The 18,177-nt window shown below is 40.3% G+C and overlaps 1 protein-coding gene across 5 annotated transcripts in view; it reads left to right on the top strand.

The window, feature by feature from the left end:
• The window catches only part of Cdk5rap1 (CDK5 regulatory subunit associated protein 1), a 71,131-nt gene that overhangs the window by 22,241 nt on the left and 30,713 nt on the right, over positions 1-18,177 (top strand). For 3 of the 5 annotated variants that reach the window (XM_058575420.1, XM_058575419.1, XM_058575418.1), the window contains exons 9-13: positions 822-919; positions 2,185-2,240; positions 3,299-3,429; positions 5,966-6,115; positions 9,542-9,682. In XM_058575420.1, the coding sequence (XP_058431403.1) occupies positions 822-919; positions 2,185-2,240; positions 3,299-3,429; positions 5,966-6,115; positions 9,542-9,682 (576 nt within the window). The other 2 variants (XM_046433731.2, XM_058575421.1) reach the window with 2 other exon arrangements.

Raw genomic sequence — 18,177 nt, 5'->3', positions numbered from 1 at the left:
TGATCCCCTTTCCTCAGCTTCCTGATTATAGGTGTGTGCCACTGTGTTGGCCTTCATGTATCTTTTTTTTTTTTTTTTTTTTTTAAGTACTAGGGATTGAACTGGGGAGCTTTGTCCCTGAGCTACATCCCAGCCCCTTTTTATTTTGAGGTGAGGTCTTACTAAATTGCTGAGGTTGGCCTCAAACATGTGATTCTCCTATCTTGGCCTCCTGCATTGCTGGAATTACATATTTGTGCTGTCACACCCAGCTTCATGTATTTTTTGATACAGATCCTTAGTCAACATGTTTTTCAGATATTTTCTTCTAGTTTTAATTCAATAGTTTTATGACTATGCCCCAAAGATATAGATTTAAGTTTATTTAGGAAAATAAATACAAATTTAAGGGAAAATGGGGGAGGGGCAGAAAGGGGGCAGGCCGTTGTGGGTAAAGTAAGGAATATGCGTTTTGTGCAGGCCATCTCCAGAGGGAGAAACAGTCTTGTGGTGTTTCTTGAGGTGGTTAATTAGTTTGTGAGATAGATGGAAAAAATTGCTATTTTTTCCTTCCTGGCCGCTGACCCTTGTATCAGTCCTACCTGATAAACTCCCTGGCTTGAATCTCATCTCTCCTTCCTTTCTTCTTCCCACTCTTTGAAATATCTGGGGGAGAGAGAAGATGGCTTGAATAAAAGTTAGGAGTTTGGGTAATTTGTGTTTGATTTAATCAACCTTTTAATTACTTGAAAATAAACCCTAGAGGAGAAACAGAGTGGTATTATTTTCTGCAATGTGCTGTGGTGAGATTTGGGGGCTCACAGTGTGTTCTGTTTAATCAGGTTCTACAGCTGATTCACGAAAGAGGCAACATCTGTAAGCAGATCCACCTGCCTGCCCAGAGTGGAAGCAGTCGTGTGCTGGATGCCATGCGGAGGGGGTCAGACTTACTTGGGCAGGGGACATCCTGTACCTTTCCATTTTTCTTTAATGACCAACAATATTAACACCTATCACTAGATGTTGTTAGGAACCTAGCATGGTTTATGGCACATAGTAGGTACTCATAAAATCATTATTGTGTGGGTAGTGCCTGTGGACATTGGGACTTGATGTTCTTTATAAGCAGAATAAGAATTGAATCATTCATTTCATTTGTTTAGCATTTTTAAAAAAAATTTTATTAGTTTTGATGGACCTTTATTTATTTATTTGTTTATATGTGGTGCTGAGGATTGAACCCAGTGCCTCACACTTGCTAGGCAAGAGCTCTGCCACTGAGCCACAACCCCAGCCCTAGCATATTTTTTATTGAGCACCTACCATATGATGTACTGAGTAATCATTTTATTTTTTCAGGACTGGGGATTGAACCCAGGGCCTTGTAATCCTAGGCAAGTGCTCTACATCCCAAACTGGTTAATTTTAAGATAGGGTCTTGCTAATAAGTTGCCCAGGCTGACCTCAAACTAATGATCCTCTGCAGCCTCTTGGGTAGCTGGAATTATAGGTGTGCACTCCACATCTGACTGACTTTGAGGCTTTGGTCCTTTAACTTTTGAGAATAATGAAATCTTTTAGGTCTTGCAATTTAAATGTAGCTCTGTTCACTTACTTTGGGAATAATAAGTATCACGGAGGTAAGATTGAGGGGTGAATGGAACCCAAGGCTAATTGCATAGAGCCAGTACCTTGCCGTGTTTTCCACAGTGGCAGAGAGCTTTTGAAAGCCTCTTAAATGTTTAGTGTGTCTTGATTTGTTAAGTAAAAAGCCTATTTAAAATAAAAATTCATAGTCTAAATTAAATCAAGTTTGATCAAAAGGGCTGTTTAACCTACTACTACTGTGCCATGCTTTGTGAATTAGAAGTGATTTATAGTATTATCTTTAAAAAATTTTTTTAGTTGTAGATGGACACAATATCTATCTACCTATCTTTCTTCCTTTTCTTTTTTCTTTTCTTTCGTCACTGAGGGTCGAACCTAGTGCCTCATATGTGCAAGGCAAGTGCTCTACCACTGAGTTACAACCCAGCCCTACTGTTATCTTTTTATAGCATTAATTTAAAAAAGATTAGTGGGCTGGGGGTGTAGCTCAGTGATAGACCATTTGCCTAGAGTGTGCAAGGCCCTGGATTTAGTCCTCAGAAATGGAAAACAAAAAGATTGGTTCATCTAGGTCTTTCTTTTTGTTCTTTATTACAGATATTCAAGAGAAGCTTATGTGGAGTTAGTTCACCATATCAGAGAGTCTATCCCAGGTATGTTTAAAAAACTGAGCATATTAATCTGTTGTAGTTCATAGCCATCTTAGTCAGATACAGGCCACAACAATCCCTGTGACACCATATTATACTTCTCTTGCTCCTCTTGATTTTACCCCCTTCCCTCTTTTTTGTGCATCTTTCTATTTTTTGATTTCTTGGTCCTTCTAGCAATATTCAGAGGTCTAGAATCAGCTTGTGGTCTCAAGGCTAAAGAGATTATTTTTCCTTGGTGATGTTGGGATCGAACCTAAGGTCTTATGCATGCTAGGCGTGCACTCTACCCCTGAGCTACATTCTTAGGCCTGAGAGAGATTTCTATAGTCTTTGTGTTTGTTTCCGAATATGTGGAAAAGATCTTTGCCCGCCCTTCCTTCCTTCCTTCTTTCTTTCTTTCTTTCTATACTGTTGAATGAACTAAGGATTCTCTACCACTGAGCTATATCTCCAGGTCTTTTTTTTTTTTCTTCTTAATTTTGACATAGGGTCTCACAAAGTTGCTTAGGGCCTTGATAAGTTGCTGGGCCGGCCTTGAACTTGCAATCCTCCTGCCTCAGCTTTCCGAGTCATTGGGATTCCAGGTGTGTGCCACTGTTCACACTGCACTGTTGCTACTGTTTTAAATGAACATGTGTTAAACTAAATTTAAAAGGATATGTTTTGTCCCATAAATAGGTACAATTATCATGTGTTTATTTTAAAAAATAGAAGAATATTTTTGTATGAGGTGCTTCAAGATTTTCACTCATAAAAGCAGGACCAATTTGAAAATGCATACTCCTAGTGTATTTCCGAATCTGTCATTTGAACTAAAACTACCTTTTCTAGTGCCGGGAGATGCAGGCTGAGAAGGTAGCTCTGGCATTGATCATGGTGGAGAAGCAGGTCCATCCCCCTTGCTCTGATGGTGTTTCTGTTTTACTTTGGTGTGGCCTGAGTATCCTAGAACGCCTTACACTTACCCTCCCTCTCTCTCTAATCCATAATGCCAAAGGCTCCTCTTGAAGGTAAGCAGCACCATCCTCTTGCCCTTTTTCCATTGTTGTGTATCACAGGTGTGAGCCTCAGCAGCGATTTCATTGCTGGCTTTTGCGGGGAGACAGAGGAAGACCATCTGCAGACAGTGTCTTTGCTTCGGGAAGTTCAGTACAACATGGGTTTCCTCTTTGCCTACAGCATGAGACAGGTGAGCCCTAGGATGGGGAAGAGCTGACCAGCTTGGGGCTGATTTATAGACACCTGGGCCGAAAAGAGGGGCAGGAAGGCATTCCTTGCAAAACCACAGGATCTTACTCTTCTTTTGTATTTTTCAGGTTACCTCTTATCTACTCTTTGACACAATTCAGCAATTTGAGATGAAAAAAGATTACTGTGCCAATGTTCCTGTTTATTAAAATATTTTAAATGATATTTAGGTTGTTTAACAGTTTAATTTGGAAGGAAAGAGACTTATTCTGATAAGAAACCTAAAAGATTTCTCAACATGACTTCTTTTCTGGTCTATGAATGTTTATTTTACAGAAACCTCTTGTTATCTTACCAGCCACCCTTAACTATTTTTAATTGCTATTTTTCTTGGGGTTTCCCCTGTAACATAAATTCCCAGGAAAATAAAGCAGATTAGAAAGGAAAGGAAGAATAATGAATATTTTCTTCAGAGAAAGATAATTCTGGTCTGCCATTTTCTTGGTGGTGGGAATTATTTGCATGGGTCACTCACCATCCCCCAGTCACCTTGAACCAGCATGCCTGGGATGGAGACTGAGGGTGCCCTGTGATCATGGAGCTCAGGAAAGCTGACTGATGAATGAACCTCAAGCTCATTAATTTGTTTTAAATCCCACTGCCTAATGTTCTTTAGGCAGTGTAAGTGGGCCAGTGTATTTTCATGTCTTTTGCAGAATTACTTCAAAGAGACAAAGCTTCAGAGGAGCTTTTAGATTCTGTTTTGCTTCTTTTCCATGGACATCACAAATTCTTTTTTTTTGGTAGTTGTAGATGGACAGAATGCCTTTTTTTATTTGTTTTTTTATTTTTATATGGTGCTAAGAATCGAAGCCAGTGCCTCACGCATGCTAGGCGAGTGCTCTGCCACTGAGCTCAGCCACTCCTTTTTTTTCTTTTTTGGTTATCAGGGATTGAACCCAGGGGAGCATTACCACGGAGCCACATCGCCAGCTGTTTAGCCTTTTTATATTTTATTTAGAGACAAGGTCTCAGTAAGATGGTAGGGCCTTGCTAAATCGCTGAGGCTGGCCTTGATCCTCCTGCCTGGTATTACAAGTGTGAACCACCACACCTGGCACAAGTTGTTATAGAATATCTATAGAGAAAGATACCCTGTGGGCATTGAATATGAGTGTTCATTTTGGGCCCCAATTCCTAGTTAGTGTTAGGATTATAGAAGACTTGAATCAAGTAACCTAGTAGATGAAGACAGGTACTCAAATTGTGCCTTTGCCATTTAATAACTATGTGACATTGGGCAAGGTTCTTGGTTTTCTCATTGGTGAAATGAGGATAACATTAGCTCCAACTTAATAGGGTTGTTTTGAGTAGTCAGTAAGAACATGTATTACTTAAGTAGTATTCTGTACACAGTAAGTGCATGATAAGGGTAAGTTATTGCTAACAAGACAGAATGGAATAAGACCCAAGTATTTTAGGCTCTGTTTTCCTCTTTGGATTTTCTTATTCTTTCAAAGGGAGATTGGTTTGAATGTTCACATGGTAGAGTGTAGATTTTTCTTTTTATTCCATAGTTTTGTCTAACTCGTTGTTTCTCCAACTGTTTTGAACATGATCGTAGGTACATTAAGAAATATATTTGAACATTTGCACACACTTTGGTTTTGGATGTTTAAAGACTTTTCAAGTATAATTCATTTTGTTGACTAGGTAATACATGCTTATGGTGTAAAATTCCAAAGGTTAAAATGACATAAAGTGAGAAGTAGTTCTTCCTTCTTCTCAGGTTGCCTAGTTTTTCAGTTCCTTCCTTGGAGGCAATCACTTTTAGTAATTTCTTCTATAACCTTCCAGTGTATTTCATGTATTTATAAACACATTTATATGTATTTATTCTACACCAAAGGTCTACATGTTAATCTGTATATATTTCATTTAATAACATTTTGAAGACTTGTTTATTTAGTACATATTGAGCTATTATTCTTATACAGCTGTATAATACTTCATTGGGTAGATAAATTATAATTTGTTTTACTAGTTGCCTATCTATAAGCATTTAGGCTGCTTTGCACCTTTTGTCTTTATAAACAGTGCTGATGAATAACCTAATACATGAATTATTTAGTATAACCCTTTGTGATAAACATCAAGAGTAATTTTGAGTCTATGATTTTTTTTTTTTAAACTTAACCCAAGAATCTTTATTTATTTATTTATTTTGTGGTGCTAGGGATTGAACCCATGGTCTTGTGCATGGGAAGCAAGCACTTTACCAACTGAGCTATATCCCCAGCCCCGTGTCTATGATTTTTTATATGCTAAATTTAGAATTTGACCCTTGCAAAAATGCACTTCCACTTCAGAGAGAATCTTTTTCTCTTGGAATGTTCCCAGATCCAGAGAAATCTCTCAGTTCCTTAATGTGTTTCTGTGCATGTGTCTGTAACTTGCAGGTAGATTGAACATATTTTCTCCATACACTACAAATAGATTCTATGTCTTTACTGACCTCCATCTTCTCTTTTTTGTAGAAGACACGGGCTTATCATAGGCTGAAGGATGACGTCCCAGAAGAAGTAAAATTAAGGCGTTTGGAGGAACTTATCACTGTTTTCCGAGAAGAAGCTTCAAAAGCCAATGGGACCTGTGTAGGCGGTACCCAGCTGGTACTGGTAGAAGGGGTGAGGCCATATGTATATGTATATATTTTATTTTTATTTTTATGGTACTGGGGATTGAAGCCAGGGCTTATCACATGCTAGGCAAGCAGTCTGCCACTGAGCTATACTCAGTACCTATTTATTTTGAGACAGGGTCTTGCTAAGTTTCCCATGCTAACCTTGAACTTGTTGATTTTCTGCCTCAGCCTCCTAGAATTTCAGGCATTTACCACCAAGCCTGACATATTATTTTTTAGAACGCAGTATATTTCTCCTTTATTCATATATTTTTTGATGTTTTTAGTTAAAGTTTTTTTGTAGTTTTCAGTATATAAGCCCTGTACATGTTTTATAACGTCTACACGTATTTCATTTAAATTATATATATATATATATTTTTTAATATTTATATATATTTTTAATACACAAGAGAGTCTGTCAGAGCTGACAAATCAAGGCACATCCCTCCATAATGGAGAGAGGCTCATTTAAAATCTTTTTGGAGCTATTGTAAATGGTATTTTGTTTTCAGTTTTGGTATCTGTTCATTGCTATTTCATAGAAATTGAATTTTTTATGTTTATCTTATAGTCTATTAACCTTCCTGAATTTAGTGGTTCTAGCAGGATTTTTTCCCCCCTCTTTGTAGATTCTTTGGGATTTTCTTGTTTACAAACATGTCATCATGTTTTTTCTTCCTTCTTGATGTACCAAAGTTCCCTCTTTTGTTGTTCCCTTTCTATTTATTGGAGGAACTTATCACTGTTTTCCGAGAAAAAAAACATTTAGAGAACCTCCCTTTAGCCAAATTCTCTTGGTTTCCTTCACCTTGGAGGGCCTTCACTTCTGTCTCACTCCTGAAGGGTGTTTTTGCTGGATGCTGGGTTCTGGTTTGGTAGTACTTTTCTTTTAGCTCTTGAAAACTGTGCTACTTCCTTCTAGCCTCCATTGTTTCTGATGGGAAATTGCAGGATTTTCCCCTTGTAAGGGAAGACATTTTTCATTCACTGCCTTTAAGAATTTTGTTTGTTTTGGTGCTAATGATTAAATGATATTCAGTTTTAAGTGTCTGGATTTTGCACTAGGGTTTGTTCAGCCAGGAAGTTAACTTGTTTGCAATTCAGTTAGATCCTTTCAAGGCTTAGTTTTTCTGTTCCTTTTTTTTTTTTTGTTGACATTTTTTAGTTGTAGAGGGATACACAGTATCTTTGTTTATTAATTTATTTTTTATTTGGTGCTGAGGATGGGACCAGTGCCTCACACACGCTAGGCAAGCACTCTTCACTGAGCTCCAGCCCAGCCTGTGTGGTTTTCTTTTCTTTCTTTTTTTTTTTTTTTTTTGCAGTGCAGGGAATGAAACCCATGCCTTATGCATGGTAGGCAAGTGCTCTACCACTGAGCTATACCCCAGCTCTCAAAGCTGTTTTTAATTGTGTTAGAAGCACTTTTTTGTTTTGGGGATAGTTCAGCATTACGACTAAGATATAGCCTCAGTTGGGTGTGGTGGTGCACACCTGTAGTTCCAGCTACCCAGGAGGCTAGGGCTGGAGGGTTTGAGCGTAGCCTGGGCAACACAGATCCTGTCTCAAAAAACAGACTCACCCTTTCAGGAATTGAATGTTCCAGGGAACCAGTGAAGACTATTTGTTGGCAGATCAAGTGATTTTCAGCCCTGTTTCAGCTATGGGAATGGTTCAGCTGACAGTTTCCAGGTTGCTCTCTTTGGCTAATTTCATGGAGTTTGACTCTGTACTTGAGTTTTCAGCAGAGACTCGTGGGAATTCCATGAATATTTCTAAAGTTTTTTTTTTCTAGAGTTTTTTTTTTTTTTTTCCTACTTACCTCCCTTCTCTCTACAGTTTGCTACAAATTTTTTAGCTTTCTCAGGATGTTTGAACCTGATCCTTTTCTTTCTCTATTTTTTTTTCTTTCCATACTGGGAATTGAACCCACGGCCTTGGACATATTAGGCAAGCACTCTATCAACTGAGATATATCCCCAGCTCCCAGGCCTTTTTTTTTTTTTTTAATATTTTTTTTTTTAGTTGTAGATGGACACAATATCTTTATCTTTTTTTTTTTAATTAATTAATTTATTTATTTTTAGTTTTCGGCGGACACAACATCTTTGTTTGTATGTGGTGCTGAGGATCGAACCTGGGCCGCACGCTTGCCAGGCGAGTGCGCTACTGCTTGAACCACATCCCCAGCCCTCTTTATCTTCATTTATTTATTTTTATGTGGTGCTGAGGATCGAACCCAGAGGGCCTCATGCATGCAAGGCAGACGCTCTACCATTGAACTACAACCCCAGCCCCATCCCAGGCCTTTTTAATATTTTATTTAGAGGCAGGGTCTCGTTCAGTTACTTAGGGCCTCGCTAAGTGGCTAAGGCTGGCTTGGAACTAGCAATCCTCCTGCCTCAGCCTCCTGAGCTGCTGGGATTACAGGTATGTACCACTGTGCCTGGCAATTTCTGTCACTTAAAATGGGTGGAAGAGAAAGACTTCGGCATTTTTAAGAAATTAATCCCATCATAGTGGTTCACTTTTCCTTTAGCCTCATGTTGTGTTGGAGACTGTCATTTTGAATCTGCCTGTTCAATAGGGGCAGGTAATCCAGGCCAAACAATCCCAGAACACTCTGATTACTATGAGACTGTGTAACATGAATGTTGATTTGCCAAGTGCATCACCATAAATACCTGGGCTTTAGGCTTGTTAGAAGTTCATTTCTTCAGAAAACAATTCTGCCTAGACTCATTGATTGAAAGATTCATTAAAATGCAGTTATCAATGGAGTGTGGTGGCAGGCCCATCCCAGCTACTTCAGAAACTGAGGCAGAAGGATCACAGTTTTTTTTTTTCTTAAAATATTTATTTGGGGGCTGGGGTTGTGGCTCAGTGGCAGAGTGCTTGCCTAGCATGTGTGAGGCACTGGGTTCTGTTCTCAGCACCACATACAAATAAATGAACAAAATAAAGGTCCATCAACATCTAAAAAATTAAAAAAATATATATTTTTTTGATTGTAGATGAAACAATATTTTTATTTTATTTTTTAATTTTTTTATGTGGTGCTAAGCATTGAACCCAGTGCCTTACACATGTGAGGCAAGTGCTCAACCACTGAGCTCCAACCCCTGCCCTGAGGATCACAAGTTTGAGGCCAGCCTGAGTAACTTAGTGAGACTCTGTCTCAAAATAAAAATGAAAAGGTCTGAGGATGTAGCTCAGTGTAGAGTGCCCCTGGATTCAATCCCAGTATTGCTAAAACAAACAAACAAACAAAACATTATAGTTTCTTCTTTGTGCTGTGTACCATCCTGGGTTAGTACCGTGAATACTGAGCTTTCTGTGGTCTTGAAGGCTTGAGACAGAGAAGGCACAGTTTCTGCCCTCCTAGAATTGAGAATTGTCACAGATTCATAACCTTTTCTTTCTCTAGCCCAGCAAACGCTCTGCCACTGACCTGTGTGGCCGGAATGATGGAAATCTTAAAGTGATCTTTCCTGATGCAGAGATGGAGGATGCTGCTAACCCTGGGCTCAGGGTCAGAGCACAGCCTGGGGACTATGTGCTAGTGAAGGTAAGGTATTCTTTGGACTTTTGGCTTGAAATGAATATTAGTTTGGATAATTCAGTGGAATAAATTATTTTCCTAGAGAAATTCTTTAATAAAATAAAAATCTCTTCTCAACCAGTACAATGAAAGGGTACCTTGGATTAAATTTTTGACTACTTATAATTAATACCTTCTTGTTTTTCTGATCTTTTCTCCTGACGAGCTCTTGGGTATATAGTAGCATGCAATTTCCTGCTGCAAGAGAGGCCAGGAAGTGCAGGTGATTTTAAGTGAGTGGAGAGTACCCTCTGCCAGAGGCTGGCATGCCTTTGGGATTCTCGGATATCCAGGCATCCTTGACTCATAGGTGCTCCCATTTCCTGCGTCCCTTCCCTGCACTAGCAGATGGAGCTGTATGATGGAGGGACTTCCTTCTTCCTCTTTCGTCCTTTCACTGGGGATATTTCTCCTTTCCTCTCTCCTTCCTCTTCCTCTTCTCTCACTGCTACAGGTCTACTAGTTTCTTTTTGGTTCTCACATCTGCTTTACCCCATAGCCAGAAATTGGCAGGATGAGCTGGGCAGGAACAAAGATGCTTTTCTAACACTGAGGGAGGAAAGGAGTGAGGTGGTTCTGTTTCTGCTGGTACTGCTCAGTGCCTTGTCTCTTCCCTACACCATAGTGCCTCAGCTTCTGTTCTGCTTTGTGTCCTTGCTCTTGTTATCTGTCTTGACTGATAGGGGAGATGCAGCCCATGGCTTGCATCTGAGGGAGGCGCATTTCCCTGGCATGCAACTTCTGTGGGTTGGCCTGGAAATTTTACTGCTATTCAAAACTTTTCTGTTTCTATGGGAACTCTGTCCCCCCTAGTTCTGTCCATTTGACAAAAACTGAGAACAGGATCAGCATGCTGGTTGGGGATTTTCTTCCTGTCTTTTGTCCTTGCCCTGACTGGGAATTATCTTTCTTAAATGTTACCTAGGAATTTCTTAAGGGCAGTGATTCCCACTAGTTAGCAATGCAATTGATATGGAAGTATCCCTCATAGGCTTCTCCTTTTTTTTTCCTTTTAAAATTTCTGAAAATTGCTAGGAGTGGTGGTACATACCTGTAATCCCAGTGACTCTAGGGGCTGATACTGGAGGTTGCAAATTCAAAGCCAGCCTCAGCAATTTATCGAGGCCCTAAGCAACTTAGTGAGACCCTGTCTCAAATTTAAAAAATTAAAAAGGGCTAGGGATATGGCTCAGTGGTTAACTACCCCTGGGTTTAATCCCTGATATAGAAAAAATTTTTTCTGTATCTAATTTTCTTGTCTTTTTTTGAGGGTTTGCTTCTTTGACTTTTAGTTGCTTTGCCAAACCACATTTTTTTTAAAGATTTATTTTTTAGTTGTAGTTGGACAGAATACCTTTATTTTATTTATTTATTTTATGTGGTGCTGAGGATTGAACCCAGGGCCCCACATGTGCTAGGCAAGTGCTCCACTGCTGAGCCACAACCCCAGCCCCAAACCACATTTTTTTCTGTTGTAATTATGGGTCACTTGACAAAAAGGGATTAGGTTGGTGGGCTGGTTGTAGCATTAATATTTTTTTCAAAATGAAAGAGTTTAATTTGGCAAGAACGTGAAATTGAACTCAACTTTTTCTTTTTTTTCTTTTTTTTAAGTACTGGGGATTGAACCTAGGGCCTCACACATGCTATGTAAGAAGAGCTCTATCACTGAGCTGTACCTCTAGCCCTAAATATTTTGTTCCAAGTGACATAAATCCCACAAGTACGATTTAGAGGGATGATTGAAATGAAGAAGGAGCTGTAGAACAGGGTTGATTCTTTGTTCCTCTTTTCTGCTGTTGGCATGTTCTGTCCACTCTAGGCTTCCTAGAACACTCTCATAAATTTCATGCATTTGCCTGCTCGCAGCCTTGGTAGAACTGGTTGTGTGTTTACTCTGCATCTGCATCTAATGCAACACTGATGGGGAAGAAACACACAGTTTGATGGTAGATTAGGGTACATGGTGGCCACAGAGAGCTCCAAATACAGTGGCTTAACTAAGGTAGGAATTCTCTTCCTCCTAAGAATCTAGATATGGAGTGTCGAGGACTGGTGATTGTGATGGCTGTGTGGGCAGGGCTCCAGGGTCCAGGGCCCAGACTTCTGTTTTTTGTTCTGCCTGTGCCTTCACTCCCAAGGTCCCCTCATTCAGAAGGCTCTAGTCATCATGTTCATATTCAGCAGTAACTGAGAAGGAGGAGAAGGGCATGCTCTCCTCCTTTCAGGATGCTTTGTAGAAGTTCCCTATATCACTTCTGCCCTAGTAACATATCACACCCGGCCGCAAGAAAACTGAGAAGTTGGATCTTCATTCTGAATGACCATGTGCCCAGCAAAGGATTGACAATTCAGTTACTAAGGAGGAAGAGAAAAGATGTTGGGGTGTAGGTAGTAGTCTTTGGTGCATGAATTGACTGCACTTTTTAAAATTCATGACCATAAAAATCAAATGAACCTCAGCATGGCCCTGAAATCCTGATCCCACTGTGTTTTCCTTGTAAATTGATTTCCCCACTCTCTTTCTTAAAACTTCACTCTCCTGTGCAATCCTTTGTGTTTTGCTGATGTCTTTGCCTCATATTTTAGAGAAAATATGTACAATTAGACAAAACGTCATTGTCTGTTTTCTGCAGCCTGTCACTTGTCTACCTTCCTTGGACCATAGGTTTTGTCTGCATACTCTGCTGTCCGTGCTGCCCCTTGGGCTTTACGTCCAGCCCTTCCCATTCTCAAGAGATTGGCATTTATCTCCTCCATCTCTTGCATCTTAATGTGGCTAAAATGGAATTACTCTCTCCCACTTTTCAAGCCTTCCCCATTTCAGAGAGTGGCACCACTCAGCCGCTCAAGCCCCCAGCAGGCGCTCTCCTGCATTCCCCTTTGCAGCCAGTCTGCGTTGGCCTCACCTCCGGAGTACGCCTGGGACCCGGCCACTTCATCCTCTCTCCAAGCAGCTTCCCTGGTCTTTTGCTTCCATATTTAAAAAATGAATCATAACTGAAATACACCACAAGTGTAGACAGTTGCCCACATTATAAGTGAAATTATATGATGAATTATAGTGGCACTACCCATGTAAGTGTCACCCAGATTAAAAAGAAGTATTTTCAGAACCCCAGAATCCTCTTTCATGTTCCTCCCAGTCACTCCCCTTCTCTACATTTTAAAATTAACTGCTTTCCTGATTTCCATACCATAGTTTAGTTTTGGCTGGGTTTGATTGTCATCAAAACGAATCACACAGTATATAGTTTTGGTGTCTCCCTTCTGTCCTTCAAATTGCGTTCTGTGAATCAACCGTGATTATATTTTTTCATCACCACAATTTATATGGGTATTGTACTATTGGTGGCCGTTTGGTTGTTTCCAGTTTGGAGCAATTTCACATAATATTGCTCTGAATATTCCTGTACATGTGTTTTGGTGCACATGTATATTTGCTTCTGTTGGATATCTGAGTTGGAATTGCTGGGTCATAGGGTATGTATGATAGAAATAGCCAAAGTGATTGTGTCATTTTATAGTCCTGCCAGCAGTGCTTGAGAATTCTAGAAGCTTCTTCCCTGCTTCCACTCTTGCCCTTCTCTAGCCTGTTTACCCCACAGCAGTCAGTGTTATCCATCTAAGTCAGATCACTCTCCTCAGAGTTAGCCTCCAGTGGCTCCTCATTGCAGCCAGCGTGACATGCAGAGTGGCCAAGGCCTTTTGGGAGGGAGCCCAGCTACCTTCCAATTTCATATCTGCTTTTTATTCTGTCCTTCAGCCTTGTGGTCTCCTTTGTTGGCCCTCAGCCTGGTTTTATTCTCAGGGACTTTGCACATGCTGTCCATGCTTGGGCTCAGATCTTTTAATTTTCCAGTTCTCTCTCAAATGTCACCTTCTCAAGCTGGGGCTGGGGCTCAGTGGTAGAGCGTTCGCCTAGCATGTGTGAGGTGCTGGGTTCCATCCTTAGCACTGCATAAAGATGAATAAATAAAGATATCATGTCCAACTACAACTAAAAATAAAAATAAAAATAAAAAGTCACCTTCTCAGGCCTTCCCTGGACATTGTCTTTTTGAAGCAGCTTTCCCTTGCCTTACTTTCTTTCCTACTTAACCCGTTATATCTTTGAAGCATTTTCCAATATTTGAAATCGTCTTTGTTTACGTACTTACTACCTGTTTTATCCTGAAAGGTCCGTTGAGGGCAGGGAAATACTGTTTTACTACTTCTGTGTCTGCAACATCTAGGGAAATTCCTAGTACAGAATAAGTACTCCATGAATACTTACTAATGTACCAACTTGATCTGGTCAGAAATGGGACTGTTGGTAATGTTGGGGTCACAGCCTTTCAGCTCTCAGAGGAAAAAGAGAAACTTTCTTACCAAATTTGTCAATAAATACCCTATGGAAGGATTTAACTAGCTCAGATAGGAGCACATCTCACCCTGTGACTAGAAGGGCAGTCCTCATGGGCAGTTCCTGTGAACCTCATGGTTGGAGCTGGGGAGGAGCTGTCTCCCAAAAGACAAGGAGGACGTGACCATGGGGGATGGGCCTGTGTTTGAGATCATGTGCTGCCATTCCATCAGCGAGCGCTTCCTCCCAGGTTTCAGGCACGCAAGAACCGTGCAGTCTCTGCCATCCTGTCGCTGCCATCAGATTCCTTTTGGTGGCCTCTGGATGAGGAGAGCATTAAGTGCCTGTGGTGCAGTCCTGGTTATCTTGCCATCTTCCCACTGGTTTTCTTTCAGATCACCTCTGCCAGCTCTCAGACACTTAAAGGACATGTCCTCTGTAGGACCACTCTGAAGGACTCCTTGGCACATTGCTGACCTGAGGGGATGGGCTCAGCATTGAGTTGGGCCATCCTTCTCTACAGGAAGGGCAACATGACTGGTCACTAATGAAAGTGGCAATGAAGCTTCAGAGACAGGAGCGAGTGGTGAAGTGACTGTGTCTAATGGAAGCCTGCATCTCCTTGTGCTGCATGAACACCTTGATAGTCATTAAATTTGCCTGAAACGAATGGACATACTTTTACTTCATATTTGCCTCAGTTATTGTCTCTGGGTTTTTCCCTGAAGTCTCTGTATTAGTTTTCTCAGCCCAGTTTCTGCTGAGAAACTGACACTGACAAACTCTGTTTCTTTCCCTGGGAGGACCCTAGGAGGAAGAGCCAAAGTGGGGGATGGTGGGGAGAACCATTTGCTTAGGGGGAAAAAAAAACCTCTCCAGAACCTTCTGAAAATTTTATTTGATGCGATTGACTCAGCTGCTCATCCCTTCGTTTTATGTATTTTGCCTGAGAATTTCCCTCACGGACTCTTTAACCTGTCAGTTCATTCTTTCAGGTCTGAGAACACTTGGAGTTTTGGAAACAGGCTCTGAGCAGTGGTTCTCAGTCCATTCAACTCCTGTGCTACTTTGTTCATTGTGAGAAAACCTAAGGTATGGTATCATGGAATGTGTGGAGTCAGAAAGATCTCCAGTTCAAGTTGCTACATCATTGTTTAATAAGAGTCTGAACCTAGTTTTTCTCACATGTGACCTGAGGGTAATAATACAATTCTTATCTTAGGAATTGAGATAATTATATCTCAATATAATTATCTCAATTCCTAAGATAATTGGTATAGTCCAGGGGTTGAGCATTTTCTAGCACATTTGAGGTCCTGGGTTTGATCCCCATTGCCAAAAGGGGGAAAAAATTCCTACAGAATAATGTAAGCTCTTACCAAATGGAAGTGATCTTGAAGACTTTGCTTCTGAAGCACACTGCATATTAGGGTGTGCCGAGGTACCACGTGAGTCTGGCCATGATCTCCTTTAGACCCTCTCTGTTGACTTGCGTGAAAGCCCTGGGGAGCCTCTTCTTCAGGGCTGGTTCCTACTGAGGAAGGTTGGTTTCTGCTATCAGGTTCCGTGTGCTGCCAAAAACATTTGTTATGGCTCTTTACACAGTTCTTCATTTAAAAGGCATTTAAAACAAGTTTTAACATTTTACTCATTTAAAATTTTAAAACATACATATGGGAGCTGGGTGTGATGACGTGCCTGTCGTCCCAGCTGGAGAGGCTGAAGTGGGAGATGAGTCCATTGTTTCCAGACCAGCCCCAACAAGATAGCAAGGACTTGATGGGAACAAAAGCAAAAGCATACATGTGGTGGATAATCCAAACCATAAATACTATTTAAAACTAGGTTTTTAAATTTCCAAATATTTTGGGGTTTTCTTGAGACCTGTATGTTAATGATTTCTAATTTAAATCTACCATGATAAAAGAACAAACTTTCTATGACTTTAATCATTTGCATTTATTGGAACTTGTTTAGTGGCTCAGAATATGATATCTTGGTGTTTAGTGTACATTTGAGTTGAGAATATATGTTGCTGGTAAAGAGTTCTATAAACTGCAGGGCACCATGGCGCACACCTGAAATCCTAGCGGTTTGGGAAGCTGAGGTAGGAGGATGGCGAGTTCAAAGCCAGCCTCAACAATGACGAGGTGCTTAAATCTCAGTGAGCCCCTGTCTCTAAATAAAATACAAAATAGGGCTGGGGATGGGGCTCAGCCCCTGAATTCAATCTTTGGTATGAAAAGAAAAAAAAAAAAAAAAAACTTCTATGAACTGAAATCAAATTCCATGCATGTTTGATTTTGTTGGGATAATCCAACTATAATGTATGGTTATAATGCTTTAATAAAAAAAAAGTTCTGTAACTGCTGTCAGTTCAGGTTGTTCAAGTTTAATATCCTTTCTTATCTGCCAAATTGTTCTGTTGAGAGAGGGCTATTGAAATTTTCTGAAAATAATTGTACATTTGTCTAATTTTTCCTTGTGGTTGCTGTCACATTTTGCTTCGTGTACTTTGAAATTCTGTTACTAGGTAAATAGACATTTAGGATTTCTATCTTCCTTTGATTAATTGACACCTTTATCATTATGATATCACCTTCTTTTTCCCTGGTAATATTTTTTGCTTTGAAATCTACATTGTCTATATGCTTAGCTGTCTCCTCTCGCTCTCTCCCTCACCCCCTTCCTTTCTCTCATTTTTGTTTTTTTGGTGCTGGAGATTGGATCCAGGGCCTCATGCATGGTAGGCAAGTGCTGTCCCCAATCTACATCCCCAACCTCTTTTCTCTCTTTTTATTTTATTTAGTTAATTAATTAGGTACTGGGGATTGAACCCAGGGGTGCATAGCCACTGAACCACACCCCCAGCCCTATTTTGTATTTTATCTAGAGACAGAGTAACTGAGTTGCTTAGTGCCTGGCTTTTGCTTAGGCTGGCTTTGAACTTGCTATCCTCCTGCCTCATCCTTGAGAGCTGCTGTGATTATAGGCGTGTGTTACCATGCCCAGCTTCCAGCCCCCAGCCCCTTTTTAGACTTTTTTATTTTGAGGCAGGTCTCTCTAGTTGCTTATGGCCTTGCTAAATTGCTGAGGCTGACTTTGAATTTGCAGTCCTCCTGCCTCAGCTTCCTAAGTCACTGGGATTACAGGTATGCACCACCACACCTGGCTTCTTTCTTTTTAATTGAGAAATAATTCACATACCATTAATTTCACTATTTTGAAGTATATAAATCAGTATTTCTTTTTTAGTATGTTCACAAGGGGTTGTGACAATCATTACTGTTTCATTCCAGAACATTTCCCTCACTCCAAAAAGAAATCCTGTATCTGTTAGCAGCCTTTCTTTCTTTCTTTCTTGGTGGGGATCGAACCCAGAGCCTTGTGCATGCAAGCCAAGCACTCTACCAACTGAGCTATATCCCCAGCTTCTAATTCCTCATTCTCCTTCCCCACATCCCCTGGCAAATGTATATATACACATACATGTGTGTGTCTGTGGATTGCCTGTTCTGAACATTCCATATAATTGAATCATACAAAATGTGACCTCTGGCTTTGTCTTTTTTCACTTAGCCTGTTTTCAAGGTTCATTCCTGTTGTATTTATCAGTACTTTTTTTGGGGACACAATACCTTTACTTTTTATTTATTTATTTTATGTGGTGCTGAGGATCGAACCCAGTGCCTCACATGTGCGAGGCAAGCGCTCTGCCACTGAGCCCCAGCCCCAGCCCAGTACTTTTTATGTCTTAACTGATATTCCATTGCATGCATATACCACATTTGCTTATCCATTTATCCACAAATGAACATTGAGTTGTTTGTTCCTTTTGGCTATTGTGAATGGTGCTGCTGTGAACAGTGTGGACAGGGTGTGAGCACCTGTTTTCAGTTCTTTGAGATCTATACCTAGGAATGGAATTACTAAGCTGTATGTTAATTCTGTGTTTAACTTTTTGAGGAATAGTTTACCTATTTTCTGTAGTTGCTGAATCATTTTTACACTGCAACTAGCAGTGTATAAATGTTTTGATTTTTCCATATGTTTACCAATGAATAAAAGATTTTTATGTAGGCAAACATTTTTATAATGGATCAGAGGTGGCAAGAGT

Source organism: Marmota monax, unplaced genomic scaffold (assembly GCF_021218885.2).
Source record: "Marmota monax isolate L192 unplaced genomic scaffold, Marmota_monax_Labrador192_F-V1.1 WCK01_AAM20220418_F8-fsc00014, whole genome shotgun sequence".
Classification (NCBI taxonomy): domain Eukaryota; kingdom Metazoa; phylum Chordata; class Mammalia; order Rodentia; family Sciuridae; genus Marmota; species Marmota monax.
Note: the sequence above shows the minus strand (reverse complement) of the source record. Positions and strands in the feature narration are given on the sequence as shown.